Source organism: Leptonychotes weddellii, chromosome 12 (genome assembly GCF_054177405.1).
Source record: "Leptonychotes weddellii isolate Sample4059 chromosome 12, ASM5417740v2, whole genome shotgun sequence".
Taxonomy (NCBI): domain Eukaryota; kingdom Metazoa; phylum Chordata; class Mammalia; order Carnivora; family Phocidae; genus Leptonychotes; species Leptonychotes weddellii.
Genome location: NC_138380.1, coordinates 87,254,024 through 87,273,257, shown reverse-complemented (window position 1 = coordinate 87,273,257; position 19,234 = coordinate 87,254,024). Strand labels below are relative to the sequence as shown.

General features: G+C 36.7%; 1 protein-coding gene across 4 annotated transcripts in view; it reads left to right on the top strand.

The window, feature by feature from the left end:
- Positions 1–18,213, top strand: part of VSTM2A (V-set and transmembrane domain containing 2A) — a 29,964-nt gene extending 11,751 nt beyond the window's left edge. Inside the window, exon 5 of one of the 4 annotated variants that reach the window (XM_031024297.2) lies at positions 14,273–18,213. In XM_031024297.2, coding sequence (XP_030880157.1) covers positions 14,273–14,361 — 89 coding nt within the window. In that variant the 3' untranslated portion in view covers positions 14,362–18,213. Of the gene's footprint in view, positions 1–1,226; positions 5,170–14,012; positions 14,099–14,150 lie in introns of those variants that run through there. The other 3 variants (XM_006729834.3, XM_031024300.2, XM_031024296.2) reach the window with 3 other exon arrangements.
- Positions 18,214–19,234: the final 1,021 nt, after the last annotated feature.

Genomic DNA, 19,234 nt, shown 5'->3' with positions numbered 1-19,234 from the left:
CCCGGGCTGCCCTGTGGCCACTCTGACAGGGTATGAAGTAGTTATGTGGCTCATGCAATGCCAAGTCTAGATTTAGCCTTTCTGAGGGCAGGCAGCATCAGCTGTGGCCTCTTGGAAGCCAGGCACCAGTTAAGAAGTCCAACTACCTTGAGACCACCTTACTGAGTGAAGCCTTTAACTTCAGTCCCTGCTGCCTTTTCAACCAGCACTGCTCAGCTGAGCCCAACTGACATTGACTCCTGAGAGATTTAAAAAAAAAGTTGTTGGAGGGTACAAGGTTTTAGGTTTTAGGGTGGTGAGGCCCCTAAACACAAACACTCAAAACAACTGAGTTTATCTTAGCTTCCTCACCAAAAAGAAATGTTCTTCCTCTGGTGTTCCCAAATTCTTTTAATCACATCATCACAAACACAGGTCTTGTGGAAACCTGGAAAACGTTCTTATTTTCTCTTCCTTCGGTTGCCACAGGGAATTCGATATTCAGTCCCACTGTCTCTTTAAAATATCCTTGAACAACTGCATCTTTTCTGTTCCTCCCAACAGGGACTTAGTTCTCAACATAGGCCCTCTTCACTTTCCCCGTCTCTTGCAACAGCTCCTAATACCTTGCCTGTTTAAATGCTAATGCTCCGAACAGATCACAACAGAGCACGTATGAATTACTATTTCCAAAGCACTATCACAAACTTTCTCATGGTCTAATTTCCAGCCTTGTTTCTCCTGAGTTCCCAATCCTCACGCCCATAATCTTCTTAATTAGTATTTCCTCAATGTTTTCAGATACCGTCTTACCTCTGTGACTTTGCAAAGGTGTTGTCTCTGCGTGGGTCTTTCCCTCCTAGCCGAGTTCCTACTCAAATGCAAATTCTTTTGTAAAGCTTCCTTGGATCCTCTTAGAATTGGTTGTTTCCTCCTTCAAGGCTCGGCAGCAACTTGTTTATGCTTCCTTTGAATCCATTGTTGTGCTTGTGTAGGAAGTCTTCCCCGGGGCTTTCCTCCTTTCTGGGCTGGATTCCACCCTCCGTTCTGGGAAGCCTCGGTCTCAGGCACTACGGGGTAGTTGGTCACCCAACAATAACTTCTAGGCTGCACACATTACAATTTGCATTTGTATTCCTCCAGGTGCCTAGAACAAATGGAGTTCATGTTTGCAGGGGAAAGGGAAAACAGGGACAGTAAATCTTTGTTTTTATTTTTTTTCCTTATAATTATATTTGCATAAATAGATAATACTACCACTATTCCAAAACCGACGGAGACTAAACAGTGTTTCTCCAAGTGTCCTGCAGACGACTCAAGCCAGACTCACCAGGGAGCTTGTTAAAAATTCATATTCTGAGACTCCACCTAGCACCTTTTGAATGGAAGTCTCTGAATCTAGAACCAAAAATAGGCATTTTTATGTGCAGCAAATTATGAAAATCGTTAGCTCTAAAAAGTTCTTATGGATGAGGAAAACATTTGTATCACTTACCATGAGATAGGCATGCATGTGTGTGATGCTACAAAATACTTGTACGGAAACTGGTCTTTTGCCATTATTTTCTGCGATTGAGATGGACTTTTGTGAAGCTCTTCTCTTCGCTCCGGTGATCAACAGCTGGCACTTACAAGAAAACTGGCCGTGGTTGAGGGGTAGTTATGTTTCTACGTATGGAGCCTCTAGTCACTCAGCAGGGATGCTGATTCTCTGAACTCCAAAATATGATTATTGTGTTTTCACCGTGAGCTGAACCTGAGCATTGAGAGGCAGCTGCTCCTACAGCTGCTAGAAGCCAAGAGCTCCCGAAGTTCCTCTGTGGCTGATAAACATGGCTCCTCTCCAACAATGGCCGGATTTAGCAAGCATGATCTTGAAACAGAATTCAAAGCTGGTGCGGGGAGGCAGAGGAGGGGCTGAGGGTCTTGCAGGAGGCTGTTTTCCTCATTTAAAATATGAGGAAAGTGTGTGTTGCCTTCCGGTAGCGAGCCAATAATATAATTTAGACCTCAATGTTGATTTTGGTTTAAATGATCCAACTTGGCTGCTTACACAGGTTAAATTAATTTGATCACTGTAATTCTATCAGTTAAATGGCTGCTATGTAAATCAAGTGTCTATGAATATGGTGAAAAATAGATTTGAGGCAGTGCTTTAGATAATACAGGCCACTGGATCTGCTAGAGCTGTGTTTGAACCGGAATTAAGTAGATTAAAAGTCTATACTGGCTAAATTCGCTCGCAAACCCATATTTAACTCATTGAAATTCAGTAACTAGCTGAGCCCATAAAACCAAGGCCCAGCTCTATGTTGGAAGGGCTTTTCAATGCACCACTGGTCACATTAGGATTCACTTGTGATTGCCGGGAGCTCTGTAGTTGAGGAGACATAAAGCAGAATTGCCCGTGTTATAAGCTCGTCTCTAACGATTGCATGATTTGAGATATCAGAAAGCTGCCAGGTGAGCAGCTTTCTGGATAGATAACCAAAGGTTTGAGAAGTTGCTGGAAGACTTAATTCTGTTGGTCAAAGTAACACGTGTCCTGGAAAAGACAAGCGTCCCCTCTCCCAAGGAACACTGTTGTCGCCTAAAGCCTAACACAGGTGCATTCATTTCAGTCACAAGGGGCCATGGGCCCAGCAGCTAAGGAGGAAGGCCCTTCCCAAGTCACCTCCATCACTCACAGCTGGCCATGTCTCCCTTTCCTCATTTGTTAAATGGGAACTATGGTATAAACCTCACCAGGTTTTGAGAATTAAATGAAATCATATGCAGAGAGAGCTTGGCATTGATCAAGCCCTCAAGAAATGATAACTAGTTGCTGTATTAATATTGTTGCATACACTTTTTTATTATTCTGATTATTATTAGGAGCAATGAGGTGCTGAGAGTAAATGGTCTACACCACCTGGCTCCGCTGTGGTGCGTATTTTCCTTATTGGGTGAGTGTAGATGAGGGGTTAAAGAAGGATTTGTTCCTGGCTTATGTTTTATCATGTATAATTTCAGAACTTTCTTTTTTACTTCTGTCACAATGCCATTAATTGATGATAAATTTTCCCCTATATAACCATACTAAATATATTAGTGACCAGCTGTCTTGCCCAAGGTTGTAACTAGATCCTTACTGTAAAGCGTAATAAAATTCCAAAGGATTGTTAAGAATTTGAACTATGTGGCCTGAATAAACAGCATGTATTTGGAAACCACAATTATGCTCACTGGCTGCTAACTTTATTAAATTCAAGCTTTCAAAAAAGACCCTCAGAATTTTTAAAGTCATAAAATGATCATAGATACATCTAAAAACGTAAGTAAGAACAGGTAAAAGCTTTAAAAAGAAAAAAATAAAATGGGTTTAGAACGAGTAAACCCCAGCTTGTTTGTTGAGCGAGCTGTGTACAAAATATCTCTGAGCCTCAAGAGCCATAATTTATAAAACAGATATTAACACATATGCCCTAAGGGGCCATTTTCTGCATTAAGAGACATGATGTATTTTAAATATCTATCAGAGTAAACCTGGCAAAGAGTTCAGCAATGGTTGGTTCCTTCCTCTTTACCTACAGGATTTTAAAGCATATTATTAAATAACTATGATTTAAAAGGGTAATAAAGGAACATAAATATGAATAGAGATGAAAGAAAATAAGCCTGGAAATCCCTCAAATTATATAAAATATTTTAATATCTGATGAGCTAAAAATATAAGAAGGAAGGATTTATTTAATTAATAAGTAACAAAAGGAAACATTATTGTAATTTATGATATGTATCCAAATGAACTCAAATTAATTAAAGAGCTAAGCAGAAAAGAAAAATCAGAGAAAGATTAGCATAAAATCAGAGGCCTGAGGCTTTGAAGATTTAGAGTTACAAAATATGCAAGTGAAAATAACATTTTACTATAAGTAATTCAAAACATTTGTTTAATTAAATCAAATTTAAGTAAAAAGTGATACAGCAGACAAGGAAATATGTGTGTCTAATACTTAGGAAAAGAAGAAAATAATCTCAATTTTACATATGCTGTAATTATGTAATCCATTCCAAATGATTTAGAAATATCAAAATAAACTTAATTCTCTATTTGACAGCAAAACTGAAATAGAAAATACTTGGGGCTTAATACATAATTTTCAGTAGTAACAACAACAACAACAAAAAGTATAAAATATCTAGTTTTTTTAAAAACAATCGCAAGTAGTCTAAATATGAAGACCATTAGAACACTTTGTTCAGAGAGTTTAAGTTGGAATAAATGAATGAATATGCATGTTTTTGGATGGACAGTCTCAATTTTAAATGTGTCAGGTTTTTCAAAAGTATTTGTAGACTTGATGCAGTCTCAGTCAAAACCCTAGTCTTTTTTTAAAACTTGAAACATATAATCTTGGCAAAGATTTTTAGAATCAACATGTATCATCAAGGTTACAGTGACTCAGGCATTTTGCTATATGATTACTTGCACGGTGAATTGGTACTTTCCTTCTAGAGGAACATTTATCTGGAAAGCTCAGTCACAGGGCTTTAGACCGTGTGACCCACTCATACCTGAGGTGATGTTCCTGGAAGGAAAGTCCAAAAAGATCAGTAGTGAAGCAAGCCCAGAGGCATGAGCGGAGATGCTTCTCACAGAGGCCTTCCCAAAACAGCAAATACCCAAATGACCAAAAGTAAGGAAGTTACTTGAATGTGTTAAAATGTTAAAACCATGCAGTGAGTATTACGCAGGTTCTAAAATCAAGTTTTAATGAAATTAGATAAGATTCAATACAGAAAACAACGTGAGAAATACAGGCTACAAAACATTAAAGTAAAAAATAAAGAATACAAAACTTTAAGTCAATCTGAGATACTTGCATAGAAAGATGATAAATGTATGAAAATGTACAGCAAAAGTCAAGATGTTATGATTTTTAATTATTTGATTATTTTGTGTGTATAATTAACATTTATACAATGATAATCCATTGCTTTTGTTATATGGAAAAAAAAAACCACATTATTTAAAATTTCCCAGATTTAAAGATAGGCTAATGATGGGGTGCCTGGGTGGCTCCGTCAGTTGAGCATCTGACTCTTGATTTCCGCTCAGGTCATGATCTTGGGGCTCTCAGACCAAGCCCTGCATCACGTCGGGCTCCATGCTCAGTGGGGAGTCTGCTTGGGATTCTCTCTCTCTCTCCCTCTCTCTCCCTCTGCCCTCCCCCGACGTGTTCTCTCTCTCTTTCTCTAAAATAAATAAATCTTAAAAAAAAAAGAGAGACCAATGACAGCTCATGAGAGAGAAAACTAACAAATAAAATATGTTCAACCGATTACAAAAGACAAAGTAAAATAATGGGTGTGATTGCGGAGGTAGTGACAAATTAAAAATATATATACACGCACATGTATGCACATATGCACACATTTATACGTACATGTGTACGTGTGTGCATATATATATAGTAAAAGTACTACTTTGAAAGCGGCATACTCGGAAATTGCTAGTAGCATGGAAATTAAGAACACTGTATGTTATTTCCTGGGAGCTGGATGGAGAATCTGACCCTCAAATTATTCTTTTTGTTTTTCTAAATATAATGAGTGTGACCTTGATAAATTTATTTTGATTAAACTAATCAAGCACACGTAAAGTCCATAAATTAAATATCATGCAATCATTTTTCCTCTCACTAGTATGACTCATTCAGCCCCCAATTCAGAGGGAGTTCGGAGCGGTGAGCAGTCATTGGTACTGTCAAGGAAAATTAGTACCCTGGAAGATTTATAAATGATAATTATGTTTTATTTAATATGTCTTTTAAAAAGTCTGAGAGAGCATTTTTGCATGAATTTCGAACCCTATATGCATTAAAAATCCCAACATAGGTTAAACTCGTAATGCTGGAATTAAAGCAAATTGTAAAACTAGGAGTTAGGATTCCTCTTTCCACAAAGCTGACGACTGTGGAGCCACAGAGTTTGTATTTGAAAAAATACAACTTTTTGTATTTTGTAGAGTTTGTATTTGAAAAAATAAAAAGTAAGAAACTACATTAAGCAGTTTCATTATCTTCACAGACATGAGCATTTTAATAAAGATTAAGTAAAGCAGCCACTCTGCATTGTAAAGTAGGGGGGGTCTTAAGCATTGTGAAATGAGGGGGTCTATTATGGGACTGATTTCTTTCTTGTGTCATTTATATGTTTTATTTTATAGACACATTCTTAGCAGCATCTTCTTCAGCCATTTGGAACATATTTGAGTTTTAATTTTTCTAATTAAATAAATTTATTAATTTTCTGATTTCTCTTAGCGCTGTAAATGGTTAATTTGAAAAATAGTACAGAGCAAGCAGTAGAAACACAACTACTCAAGAGAAAAAAAAACCCTTTAGAATGTAAAAACTCAATTTCCAACAGTCTGAAAATATAAGTATTTTGAAGATATGAACTATGTCTTGATATTTTTTATGTTATTGCAGTGTCTAGCATTGTGTTTAGCATGTAATTAGAGTTAAATAGATGTTTAAGGATTGGGTATGATGTTTTGGTTTATGTATAGTACAAACCACTTAGGATAATACCACTGCTGAGAAGATGCATGAATTCTTATGTAATCTGGTCAACCTCTAACAAAACAAACCCAGACACCTATGTTTTAATGGAGAATACACTTGGGTCATCCATCGTTGCATACTATAACAACAATATTCATTTATTTAAAATTATATTTAGTATCAAATTATGTTTAGGAAGTTCGATGAGCAGTCCCTGGCAACTATGTACTTTTATTGTATCTGCATGCCTTGATAAAAAGGATATGGATTAAAATTATATATTGCTTCATCTCTGTTAATTATTTAATTCTGATGGCTAAGGTCATTTCTGTTATGAAGTTCATTTATAAAACATTCTAATTTAGATAATTTTGAAACAGCTGGATTAAGGAAAAACTACAACCATTGGCTCAAATTTGGAAAGCGTATGGGTAAAGTCTTAAAACATTGTTCTTATGTCAAAAGAAGTGTGTTTTCTGAAGCTATATAATTGGTGTTTTTCTATAACCTGTTGGCATTAGGTCCTCAAGGAATTTTTTGCTCAAAAGCAAACATCGCTGACCAATTAAAATTAGTTTTTAAATGTAGGCAAATTACTGTATGAATTATGTTGCTATCTTAACTTTCCAATTTATGTAAGAAGATAAGCGAAAATTGAAATCGCATATTTGCAACTTTTTTTTCCTTCTCTTTCCTTTACTTCTGTGCCTTTATTCTGAGTGCCTCAGTTGCCATTTCCCTACAAATGTGAGATGTGTTTCTTTCTTTGATGAGGCATTCTTCTCTGTTGATGTTGGCGAGGGGCATCTCTGTCACGGTGCGGCAAAGTGTAGGCAGAAAGAGAGATCCTTTATTTCACCAACTAGTGAGTGGTGGCTCAAATACGAAAATACAGCTTGCTTCTCTCTCCACTCAGGAGTCAGTAATTCTCGCTGTGGTGCACTTTATATGAGCGTCCTCACTCAGGGCACACCAGTCCAGCCCACTCTGATGCAGAGCCATCCCACTTTGACCCCGGTTGTCCTCATTATTTCCTCCACTCCCCACATTGAATGTGCTTATTTAAGCCCTTTGAGAAATTTGGCATGCTCTACAATACTATCCGTGCGTGTGTCATCCCTAACAGGGAATTTGTGATCATTCCAACAAGATGTGGATTAATATCTACCTTTGCATTATGAATAAAGAATATGCTAATTAAGAGTGAAGACGCACATGCAAAAGGCATATTTAAACTCCGTGAGTAAATAGTTGCAAGCCCCTGAGCAGCGTTTATTTATGTACTGGTAAATGTAGTGCTAATAATAAATCATTCTTATCCATGCATTAAAAGAGTTATTAAATATACATGGTATTAAAAACTTCACTCTCTGGAAACATTTTGTTTTCCCCTAATTTATATTGCTCTCCATTCCATTTTGTCAGAGCAGCTCATATTTCCAAATATTTCTAACAGGCAGTATTGAGAGTCTAGAGTTTTTTTGCAGTCATGAAGAATCTCCAGAGGAAATTGTGATGCACGTTAGCGTGTAGATTGAAACCGACCTGGTTTTGAACCTCAGCAGCACCCCCTACTAGCTGGGTAAACTCGAACACATTGCAGGTTCAACAGCTTCAGGTCCTTCATTTGGAAGATGATTATAATGACCTCATGAGACCACAATCAGAGGTAAAGAAATACTAAGTGTTCAAGAAATATTTGCTCATCCTGTGTGCACCAAGGTCAGTCTTGCTTAGATGAATGAGTTACAGATAGTGTGTGCTGTTTTGAGACACACTATGGCCTTAGCAGGTGGGAGGAACCAGCACTTTACATGTTCCTTCTCAAGTCACTGTAGGAGGTAGGAACCCTGATATCCTGCCACAGATAGAGTCTGGAAGATTCTCTGGTGAGTGGCGTATCAGCCATGCACCTTGGCAATTAGACTTTGTGTGCTTGGGCATCTGCACTTTTTTTTTTCCTTCCCTCAGCTACAAGAAGAGGCCTCATGACTAGAACAGAGGTATAAATTTGCTGACGAAAAGGAAAAAGAAAAGGAAACTTACACAACTACTGCCAACATGCCAGGGCACAATAAAATAGGCAATTTATGTATTAGGTCAAAATGAAACACATTTCTTTTAAAAAAAAAATTTTTTTTTTCTGGAAGAAATTGGCAATGGATCCGTAAGAATTCTAATAAAAAGATATTCTTTTCAAAAAATTATAGGATAAAATCATCCTATTATTTGACCTTTCCCCTTAAGTAGTGATTTAGTATGTGCAAACCTGAATAAAAATGGCATTAAAAGCCAGCTCGAATTTTCTCACACAGCTATTTTCATTTCTTAAAGCTGACATCTGTAATAAAAGAGAAGTATGTCAAAGGGTCTGTCTGTTCCTAGAGCTGTAACGGACACTCCGTTCTTTATAAACTTGGCTCCTTACAGTCAAAATTATTTGACTGATGCTTCTTTTATTATTGGAGTATTTTCAGTTTTAGGTTTGCTCAGCTGATAAGCCGCACTAATATTCACTTTTATAAAATAAAGACTCTGGAGTCAGACTGTGGAGCCACACAGCAGGAGAGAAATTGTTTTCTTTTTCTTTTCTTGTTCCTTTTGACTCCACTCGATACTCAAATAGGAAAAAGAAGAGAATTATACTCCAATTTATAGACAGATGCCCTGCATTGACTGTACCTCATATCTAAACCAATGAAAAGTTGGACTCACATAGGAAATTTACCTATCAGAAAATATTCACAGCCGAGAGAAAGTGGGTATTTGAAGAGCTGGTATAATTTAGATGGGATAAATTATCCAGATAGTTGTGTAAACGCTCCTCTTAGTTCTTTGACTTCAATACCCGTATCCTCTTCTGATGCTTTTTCCTGGTGGACAAGAGCTCGGGTGGTCTTTCTCACTCCATCACTAACTAGTGGTGGCACTTAAAACAATCAGCTTAGCTTTCTTAGTCCTAGGCTATCAAATTGAGTAAAAAGCTTGGAGAAAAAGAAGTTCTTAGAAGAAGACATGTAGGAATGATGGTGGAGCCACCTTTTACTCAAATATTTAAATGAATTTGGACGAACCTTTAAGCTCTAAAATTCTATCATATGAAAAGTTCAAACTATTATTATGTCATACGACATTTGGTACACTATATGGAGCAAAGCAAGCTTTACGTCTTCTTAAGGTTTAGGAAAACTAAAAGCCTGATGATGTTTTTATATCCCGTATTTATCAATTCTGAGTTGGGGAGAAGAAATGTTAGATCAATTTTTTTTTTTTCTCTGAAGCATGTTATGGCCAGTGCATTTTTCTCTGAAAAGATTAGTGTACATTCAAATAATAGCTTCACATCTTGATTGAACAGATGTGGAGACAATGGAGCAAGATCATTTGCCTCAGGGAGTCTCATAAAAAAAAGCACGTCCTTATTCTAAATTGATCTGACTCGCATTGCTGTTTCATTTCTTTACTTTACCACCTATTATCCATGTGACTTAGGGTGAGGTATTCCATGTCACTGAGTTACATTTTCCTGATCTGTGCATTTACTGTACAGAACTGTTGAGGGGATGAACTAAGACAATGCATGCAAATTACCTAGTGCAGATTCCCTGACACATAGTAGATGCCCAATGTGTTTTAGTCATTTTGGAAATTGATGTGAACAAGAGGGATGCTACATTATTAAACATGCCCAGTGTCTTCCAGCCTCATGACCGTGCATGCAGGGAAGAAATGGCAGTACAGATGGAATAGTTTAAAAAGGAAGGTGCTAAAAGGGAGCTAAGTTCTTCCATCTGGCAGACAGATGAGAGGCGCAAGGCCGACTTTGCAGTCTGGGAAGTTGTGCTAAGTGAAATGAGGCAGGGAGATGCAGGACTGAGCGAGCTCTTGATGGAAGTGGTTCTCACGATGTGGTGTAACTGCAGCCCATCTCCACCGGATTGCACAGAATGCCAAGGTCTCACTCCTGAGCTGTGATTGGTTTTTGTTTGGTTGGTTTTTTGGGGTTTTTTTTTTGTTTTTTGTTTTTTTAAAGCAACAGATGGACTTTTTTGTTCTTTGAGATAATAATTAAGTGAAGATTTGAGTGAAGATTTGAGTGAATAATTAAGTGAAGATATTTGAGGCTTTGCTTTTCTTTTTTCGTATTTCTCCTTAGCCAAACTCTCTTTTGGCACAGTCAGCCTCTTGAGAAAGGCTTGCTTTTCCACATCTCAGTGAAGGTGATGTGACAGTGGATGTTGCATGAGGTATAAGAAGAGCTGAAAACTGGAAGCTAAGTTTCTGCACTCCTTAGACTTCTAAGGAGACTTATTAGACCTTTCCATTTGCAAAATGGAGAAACTACCTTTCCTGTGTTACAGAGGCTTGGGGAATTATACCTGAGAGAGCACTATGAAAATCTTTAAGCATAAAAACAAATGAAAGTCATCGTTATTAAATAGAAGTCAAAGGACATCATGAAATGGCATGCTGAGTCAGAGAGAAATCTCTGAGTTCTATTAGGCTGCTCTTTGGGCATGCTATCTGCACATTTTCTTCGCATAATTTAGATAATAGTATCTCTCTTCTTCACAGGGAACTTTGTGTAAGGGGAAAAGTTTTAAAACTTTCAAGGCATTGTTTTAGACATTGAGAGTCATAAAAAAAATTGCTGAAGTTTTGTCCCTTGCCTTTAATGAGCTTACAATGTAATCAGTGGGATAAGCTATGAATGTAATGAATTACAAGTCAATGTAGGCCATGCTGAGGCCATTGGAGAGACAATGCCCATATACTGTGAAGTTCAGAGGGGAGTGAGATTACAACTGGCTGGTGGGAACACACAAAATGGGTGCAGGTTATCTGAGGGGAAGAGTTGCTTAAATTCATGGGCGTATTAGGGAATAACAGATCACCCTGCCTGGCCTGGGCATAAGGCAAGAGAAACCAAATAAAGCAAAATAGGTGATCCAACACAATGTCTGTCATACTAATATGAAAAAAAAATAATAATACACAAACAGTTATTATGCTCAACTTAGAAAATGTAGAACAAATATGTTTCTTATTTGGGATCTTAGAAATGAGAGGCAGCAGAAGAAATTGGAGCTCAGGGTTCCTAACTGAGTCCTGGCTGTCATTATTTCACAAAAGTAAAATGTTTCTATCAGTGAAGGTAAGAATAAAGCATGATGAGTGGCCAAAGTTTGACTTTAAAAAAAATAATAATAACTTTCTATAGAATAGAGTATAATAACATGTTTGATAATAATGTAATATTCAGAATAGTGTACATCTGAATGGAAAGGACTATGATGATTATTTGTTAAAAGAACACAGGACAAATGACAGCATTTCAGAGTCTTAGGTTTCACTAAGTCCTTGGATTTACAAAGATAAAGGAGTCCATATGTCTTCATTCAAGACCTAAAACAGAAGAGAAAAACAACCAGTGATTTGATGATAAAATTGCTTTAGAATCTAATGTACAGGGGGAAAAAAAAGCTTTATAATTGTCCTGACAGAAATACATTTCATTTAATAGAAATATGCTAGGAAATGCATGTATCTAGAGCAGATGAATGATTACTAGAAAAAAAAAATACTATGTTACAATGGCATATTGCGTGTCTGATGGCAGTTCAAAATTTTAGTAACCTTAAAATACACTTTACAGTATGCAATTGGGCTTCTTTCTGATTACCCTGCTTATGTAAATTTTGTTTTAACTTGCACATGCTGGACATAGTATGGTTGGAAATGTTGGGTCAAAATGAAGTAGCGGTTCCCTTCATATCTTTTTGGGAATGATGGGCTCAGGCATTTCCTATGAAGGGTTGATTATTTGAGGAAGGGGCAGCAAAATACATGATCTGAGCAAGTGTGAGCCAATCTGCAATGCCTACACTGAAAAGGAAACCATTATTTCACAAAATATCTTTCTTGAAGAGTGAATCATTTTGCTTGCTTTTATTGCTCTAAGCATTTCTTGAACCTTTACCCAATATCAGACATACTTTGTGTCAAGTGCAGTTGGCTATTCAAAGAGCCATGTAATCATTTCTTTTTTTGCTTTCCTTCCTTCTTTCTTCCCTTCCTTCCTTTCTTTCCTTCTTTCTTTTTTTTTTTTTGATTAAATGAATCCTTGTCAAAGAATTTCTCTTCAAAAGATAATAAGAATACATATTTAATTTTGGAAAGCTCTGATGCTAGTGGTTCTACATGGATTGTATATATTTCCCTTGCATGAACTTTGTGCTGAGAGCTTCACATGACCTATCACTTTTGCATTGTTGAACCTTCTTACCCGGCTTGAATGAAGGCACTCTGCTGAGACTCACCATTAACTGCAGGGTCTTCAGCCATTAGGTTTCTATGAGGAGATACTATGTTAAATATATGGCTCACTACCAAACAAAGACAATCAATGGCAGCACTAGAGTAACCTAACCAAAAACAACAACAACAACAACGAAACAGTAATGATTTGATTTAGTCTACTAAATGGCTATCTTAGAACCCCCAAATGTTTATTCTACAGTGACGTTTTGAGAGCATGTGTTTTTGCCTCAATTTTTATCATTTGGCAATATGGACCTGAACATGATTTAGCGGAAATATTCAAAAGATTGAATTTCCATGCCCTTACCCCTTCAAACTGTTTCAATCTATCTCCAATTAAAAAAAAAAGAAAGACAGGGGCGCCTGGGTGGCTCAGTCGTTAAGCGTCTGCCTTCGGCTCAGGTCATGATTCCAGGTCCTGGGATCGAGCCCCGCATCAGGCTCCCTGCTCCATGGGAAGCCTGCTTCTCCCTCTCCCACTCCCCCTGCTTGTGTTCCCTCTCTCGCTGTCTCTCTCTCTCTCTGTCAAATAAATAAATAAAATCTTTAAAAAAAAAAAGACAGAAAGAAAGAAAAAAGAAAGACCCCCCCCAAAAAAGAAAGAAATTCTTAGAGCCTCATCACATTTTTGTTTTCTTACAAATAAAGGTATTTAATACATAAGTAGCTAGAAGCTTACTGAATTAAATGCATGAAGAAATAAATGCAAGAATACCATTTAGTTCTCTCCTTTACAGTGTCCTCAAGCTCTTTCAAAAATTTCCAACTCTTGATAGCACTTAACTTTTCCTCAGATTTCAAGAGTAAACAATTGAGAAAGATCTTTCTCTAAAACAAAATGCCCTCATGCACCCATCCCAGAACACATTCTCCCCGCCCTTGAGAATCCTGCTGCTCTGTTTTGGTTCTACTCCTGTGGTTTTATGCTTACGCAGTAGTAAAACAGGGGATGTGTTTTTTTTTTTTTTTTTTTTGGTACCAATAGAGGAATAACCAAATGACTAGAGTGAATGATCCTTAAAGAATTACTTGAGGGACGAGTATATGGATTTGTTCCTCTCAGGGTTCCCAACCATGGGATGGCATTGTTTGAAAACAGACAAAACAAAACAAGACCAACTTCCTGGGACTGAAATACTTTGTATGTGTTGTTATTTGCAGTGCATGCCAAGACATTCATGAGCACCAGAGCCAAGCTGGCGAGCTAATTAAATATATATATGTATGTGTTTAAAACAGCCTAATAAGGAGCATTGGAAATCTTCAAGATGAGCGAATATCTTATAACTTCTTCCGCAGGTGCGAGGATAGCTACAAGCCATGGACTTTCTGTCCTGCTTCTTGTTTGTGGCTTTGTGAAGGGTGCTTTGCTTTAATCTAAAGTGCTGACTTTTTTCCAATATCACTTTCTCTTCTTAAAGCAAAGAGCAAATCGCCTGTAAAATCTACGGAGCGGACAGCAAAGTTGACCCTAAACTCCAAGCACCACTCTGCACCCACTGTTCTCTAATTACCTACCCAAGGAGCGCCTGCTTCCGGAAGCATAAATGAAGAGGCTATCACACGCTTTGTTCATAACATTTTCTTGGGCAAATCACTGGTCTTTTATTTCAAGAAAATTAGTGTGAAGTGATAGGACATTTTCTAATAGCCAGATCTATTTTTTTTTTTTTCCTTTTCTTTCGGCTACTTAAAGCATCATCTGACTGCTCAGGGATTGGCCTGAACGTCATCAGTATAGTAAATATTTACTATGGATACCACTGATTTCCTACTAAAAGACACATTACCTGCAGGAAACAAACAGAAATCAAAAAGCTACAGAACATAAACTACCATCAAACAAAACCCCGGTTTTGGGGCAACAACAAAATCATCAACACTGCGAGTCAACAAGGAGAACGTTATTTTAAATAAGACATAATAAAGGAAAGATTTTTTTTTTAATTTTCTCTTTTTTCTTGGATTTTTTTCCACCTTTTTCTTGATTATATTTCTTGTTCAATGGTGGCAAGTGCTGATTACGGCCAATCCCTGTCAATCCTGGGAGGTTTATATAAATACATTTTGAGTGTTCTATATTTCAATGTATTTTAATTCATTTTGCAATTCCTGTATATGCAAACCTGACAAATTCTGTAAATTGCTTATAGTATGTGTGATATAACTTCAAAGTAGATAGACTATGACCCTCATGCAAGCTGATTTTTATCATTAAATATATAAATATATACATATAGAGATCTATATGTTGGGCCACCAACCAACTTTTTTTAGATAAAGCATTTGTTTTTCATTTATAATTCATATATTGTGTGAATTTTGTAATGCCTTGTTTCACTTCCACAGGTTTGACAGCTGCAGATGGTCACTGTTGCCCTCTGCTTCCTTCTGGAAAATGCATATTCAAAATTGTATTGGTCTCTGATAAATGAATTAATTTTGTTGTGTGTATGCTGTGTTGAAATTTGCTATGTTCCTTTATATATGGTGTTTATTGAGGTTTGAGGGTCTCTTGACTCTGAGGAATGTACACTCTCTGGTTTTGACAGCTATCCCTATATTACTATCATCATTATTATTTTCAAAAAACAATGTTGCTTCTAGAAAATTTGCCTTGGAGGTGAATGTGGAGAAGGTGAAGTGGTCACCATGATTACCTAAATTCATGGAAGAACACTTCTTGCTGTGGCTAAAGATGCTGCTTCCTTTGACCTTTATGGATTTTTGTAGCTTTGTCACTCTGTTATTTGCTGCTAATTATATTTTAATGTCTCCTAATTAAAAATTAAAATTTGGTTGTTGGTTAAATATAATATGCAAAAGATGACTGCAAATCCCCAGCTAAAGAAGATAATGTGTTCAAGTTTTCACTGGTTAAGTGAATTATAATTTCAAATATTTCATTCTTATTTTTGGCTTTATGATAATTCAGATTATATTATTTGGAAACTGTTTTCTACTCTGGCAAAGAATGATAGGCAGAACTATTAATGTGTTCCATATACACTATGGAATAGATACAGATTGAGATAGAAATGACCTAAGTTTTCCTTACCTAGAGATTCTTCCATTTTCTTTCATAACAAAACCAGAAGATCATCTTTGTAGGACCAGCAGCTCGTAGGCTAAGGTCCTAAACTGAAGCTTGAAGGCAATGAATACCTCTGCTTTTCAAAGGTAAATGCATTGATTTTCTGCTATTCAATTACAAGCAATGTGCATATTTTCATAATATCTTAACATTATCTTTGAGAAATAATGTTTCAGGCTAAAACTTTTATTGACTTCTTTTTGTCCATTTGGTTCATTATTTCAGTCTAATGAGAAAAATAAATAAAGGATTTAATTGCGCTATTTTATTAACCTAGAAATTTATTTTCTTTCAAAATTTAATACTTAAAATGCATAAATTAATGGTAAGATAAATATTTATTAAGTCTATCTGGCCTCTAAAGATCACATACATTCAAGCGTAAATTAGCATACTGATTCAAATTCAGTCAGGCTGGGAAAATCCACCATGTAATTTACTTTTACCCAAAGTTCAGGTTATGAGATTGGTCACCTCTAAAGCAAGACAGACGTGTATCTGTATCAATGATGTTTACCATGCTCGCTCGTAATAAAGGATATATGCTGGCTTGGAAAGAATACTCGCTAGATTCATTGTGTCAATGTCCAGAATAATGAAGTCTTCTTTGTCAGTGGGATACCGAGAGTCTGACTCACTGGCCTCAGTGAGAAAAAACATGGCACACTGTATCTCCAAACTTGAAAAGTTAATGTGTCACCTTAAATACTGGACAGAAGCTTTAAAAAATTAACGAATCTGTCTAGTGGTTTTCACCTTGTATCTGTATCTCTGGGACTACTACTCATAGGTAACAATGACTCTAGAAACAAAGATTAAAAAATAAGTTATATGATTTTCTCAACTTTGATTTCTAAGATTATGAAATGTTTTTCAGAAGAGGAAGTCATAAAAAGTTGAAATTGCTTACCTGAATCCAAACAAATTCTTTAGTTCTTTCTTAAAGACTTACAAATTGCTTACAAATGAAACAATGCAAATGAAAACACTTGAGGATAAAAGAGCAAATATTGTGTAAAGCAGGAGCTCTTAATCTGAGTTAGTAAACAAGCTTGGTGGAGTCTATGAACCCACTAAAATTATATGAATATTTTTGCATATGTGTATTTTTTAAAGTTTTTATTTAAATTCCAGTTAGTTAACATACAGGGTAATATTCGTTTCAGGAATAGAATTTAGTGATTCAACACTTCCATACATCACCCAGTGCTCATCACAAGTGCCCTCCTTAATCCCACCTCCCCTCTGGTCACCATCAATTTGTTCTCTATAGTTAAGAGTTTGTTTCTTGGTTTGTCTCTCTCTCTCTTTTTTTCCTGATGCTCATTTGTTTTGTTGTTTCAATTCCACATATGAGTAAAATCATGTGGTATTTGTCTTTCTGTGTCTGACTAGTTTTGCTTAGCATGATGCTCTCTAATTCCATCCATGTCATTGCAAATGTCAGAATTTCATTCTTTTTTTATGACTGAATAATATTCCATTGTGTGTGTGTGTGTGTGTGTGTATCATCTTCTTTTTTTTTTTTTTTAAAGATTTTATTTATTTATTCATGAGAGACAGAGAGAGAGAGAGGCAGAGGGAGAAGCAGGCTCCCAAGGAGCAGAGAGCCCGATGCGGGACTCGATCCCAGGACCCTGGGATCATGACCTGAGCTGAAGGCAGACGGTTAACCATCTGAGCCACCCAGGCGCCCTGTGTATCATCTTCTTTATCCATTCATCAGTTGAGGAACATTGGGCTGTTTTCCTAATTTGGCTATTGTAGATAATGCTGCTATAAACATAGAGGTGTATGTATCCCTTTGAATTAGTGTTTCTGTATTCTTTGGGTAAATACCTGGTAGTGCAATTGCACTGTTTCTTGGTTTGCCTCTCTCTCTAGAAAATAGGGTAGTTCTATTTTTAACTTTTGGAGGAACCTCCATACTGTTCTCCAGATTGGCTGCACCAGTTTGCATTCCCACCAACAGTGCATGAGGGTTCCTTTTTCTCCACATCCTGGCCAACACCTGTTTATTGTGTTGTTGATTTTAGCCATTCTGACAGGCGTGAGGTGATATATGCATATTTGTTTTATGGAGATGGTCCCTTCCATTCATTGATTCTGAAAGTGATTTGATTGTGATTTGCTGGCCCAAAAGAAGAATGCTTAGATGTTTTTGAGCACCTAAAAGGATCTGATTATTATTTTGAATTAATTTACCTTAAAGTTCTTAGAAACAAGACATGTTTAGGGAAATAGTGTGCGCGTTCATGCACGTGTGTGTGTATGTATTTGTATACATATATACATATACACATAAAATAAAACATATTTTTAAATCCAGAAAAAACGTCCCTTTAAATTTGTCATATACAATATGGAATAACATATATGGTATGATGTTCGTTGAATTCTTAGAGCCAAAGATAAGAACTTAAAATATAATTTTATGAGATATACACAGATAGCATTCAAATAAGCAGTCTTGGTTTTGATCTTATATAAAATACAAAATAGTAAATATAACTTAGTAGTAGTTCCTATAAGGAAAAAATAATTGCAAAAGGTAAATGTAATCTGAGATAATATATAAACTGTGACGATTGTGTCTTAGAGTTAAAACTAGGAAGCTACAAAATACATGTGCACATAATTTCAAATAGGAAGCCCAAATAATTTTAATTTTAAAGTTTTTTTTATTTAAGTAATCTTTACACCCCATGTGAGACTCGAACTCATGACCCTGAGATCAAGAGTCACATGCTCTTCTGACTGAGACAGCCAGGGGCCCCCAAATAATTTTAATTTTAGAACTGCTCATTAATAAAGGAGCAGTCTATCATTCAGAAAATGTTATAAACTTCATCGTTCCAGTGATGGAATAGATAAAGTCCTTTCCTGTACCTAGGGAAAGACAGACAGGAAACATCCAAAAACAAGGGAATATAAGATAGTGATAAATTCTAAGAAGAAAACCCAGTAGGATGACATAAAGGAGCATGACTGAAAGTGATCAGGGGAGGCTGCTCAAAGGAGGCAACATTTAAGCTTGAAGAACAAGAAGCTTGTCAGGGGAGGATCTGGGAGAAACTTCCAGGGAGAGGAAACATCTCACACAAAACTCCCAAAGAGAAGTCCATCTAGGCTGCCTCATGCACTAGAAAGAGGCCAGGGTACAGTGAGGGGAGAGTGGCAGGAGATGAGACCAGGCAAGGGAGCGCCTGAGAGATGAGGCAAGGACAGAGGAACAGAACAGTTTGTGAAAACTCCAAGGTGAGCTGTTATTCTGAGATCCAGACACAGG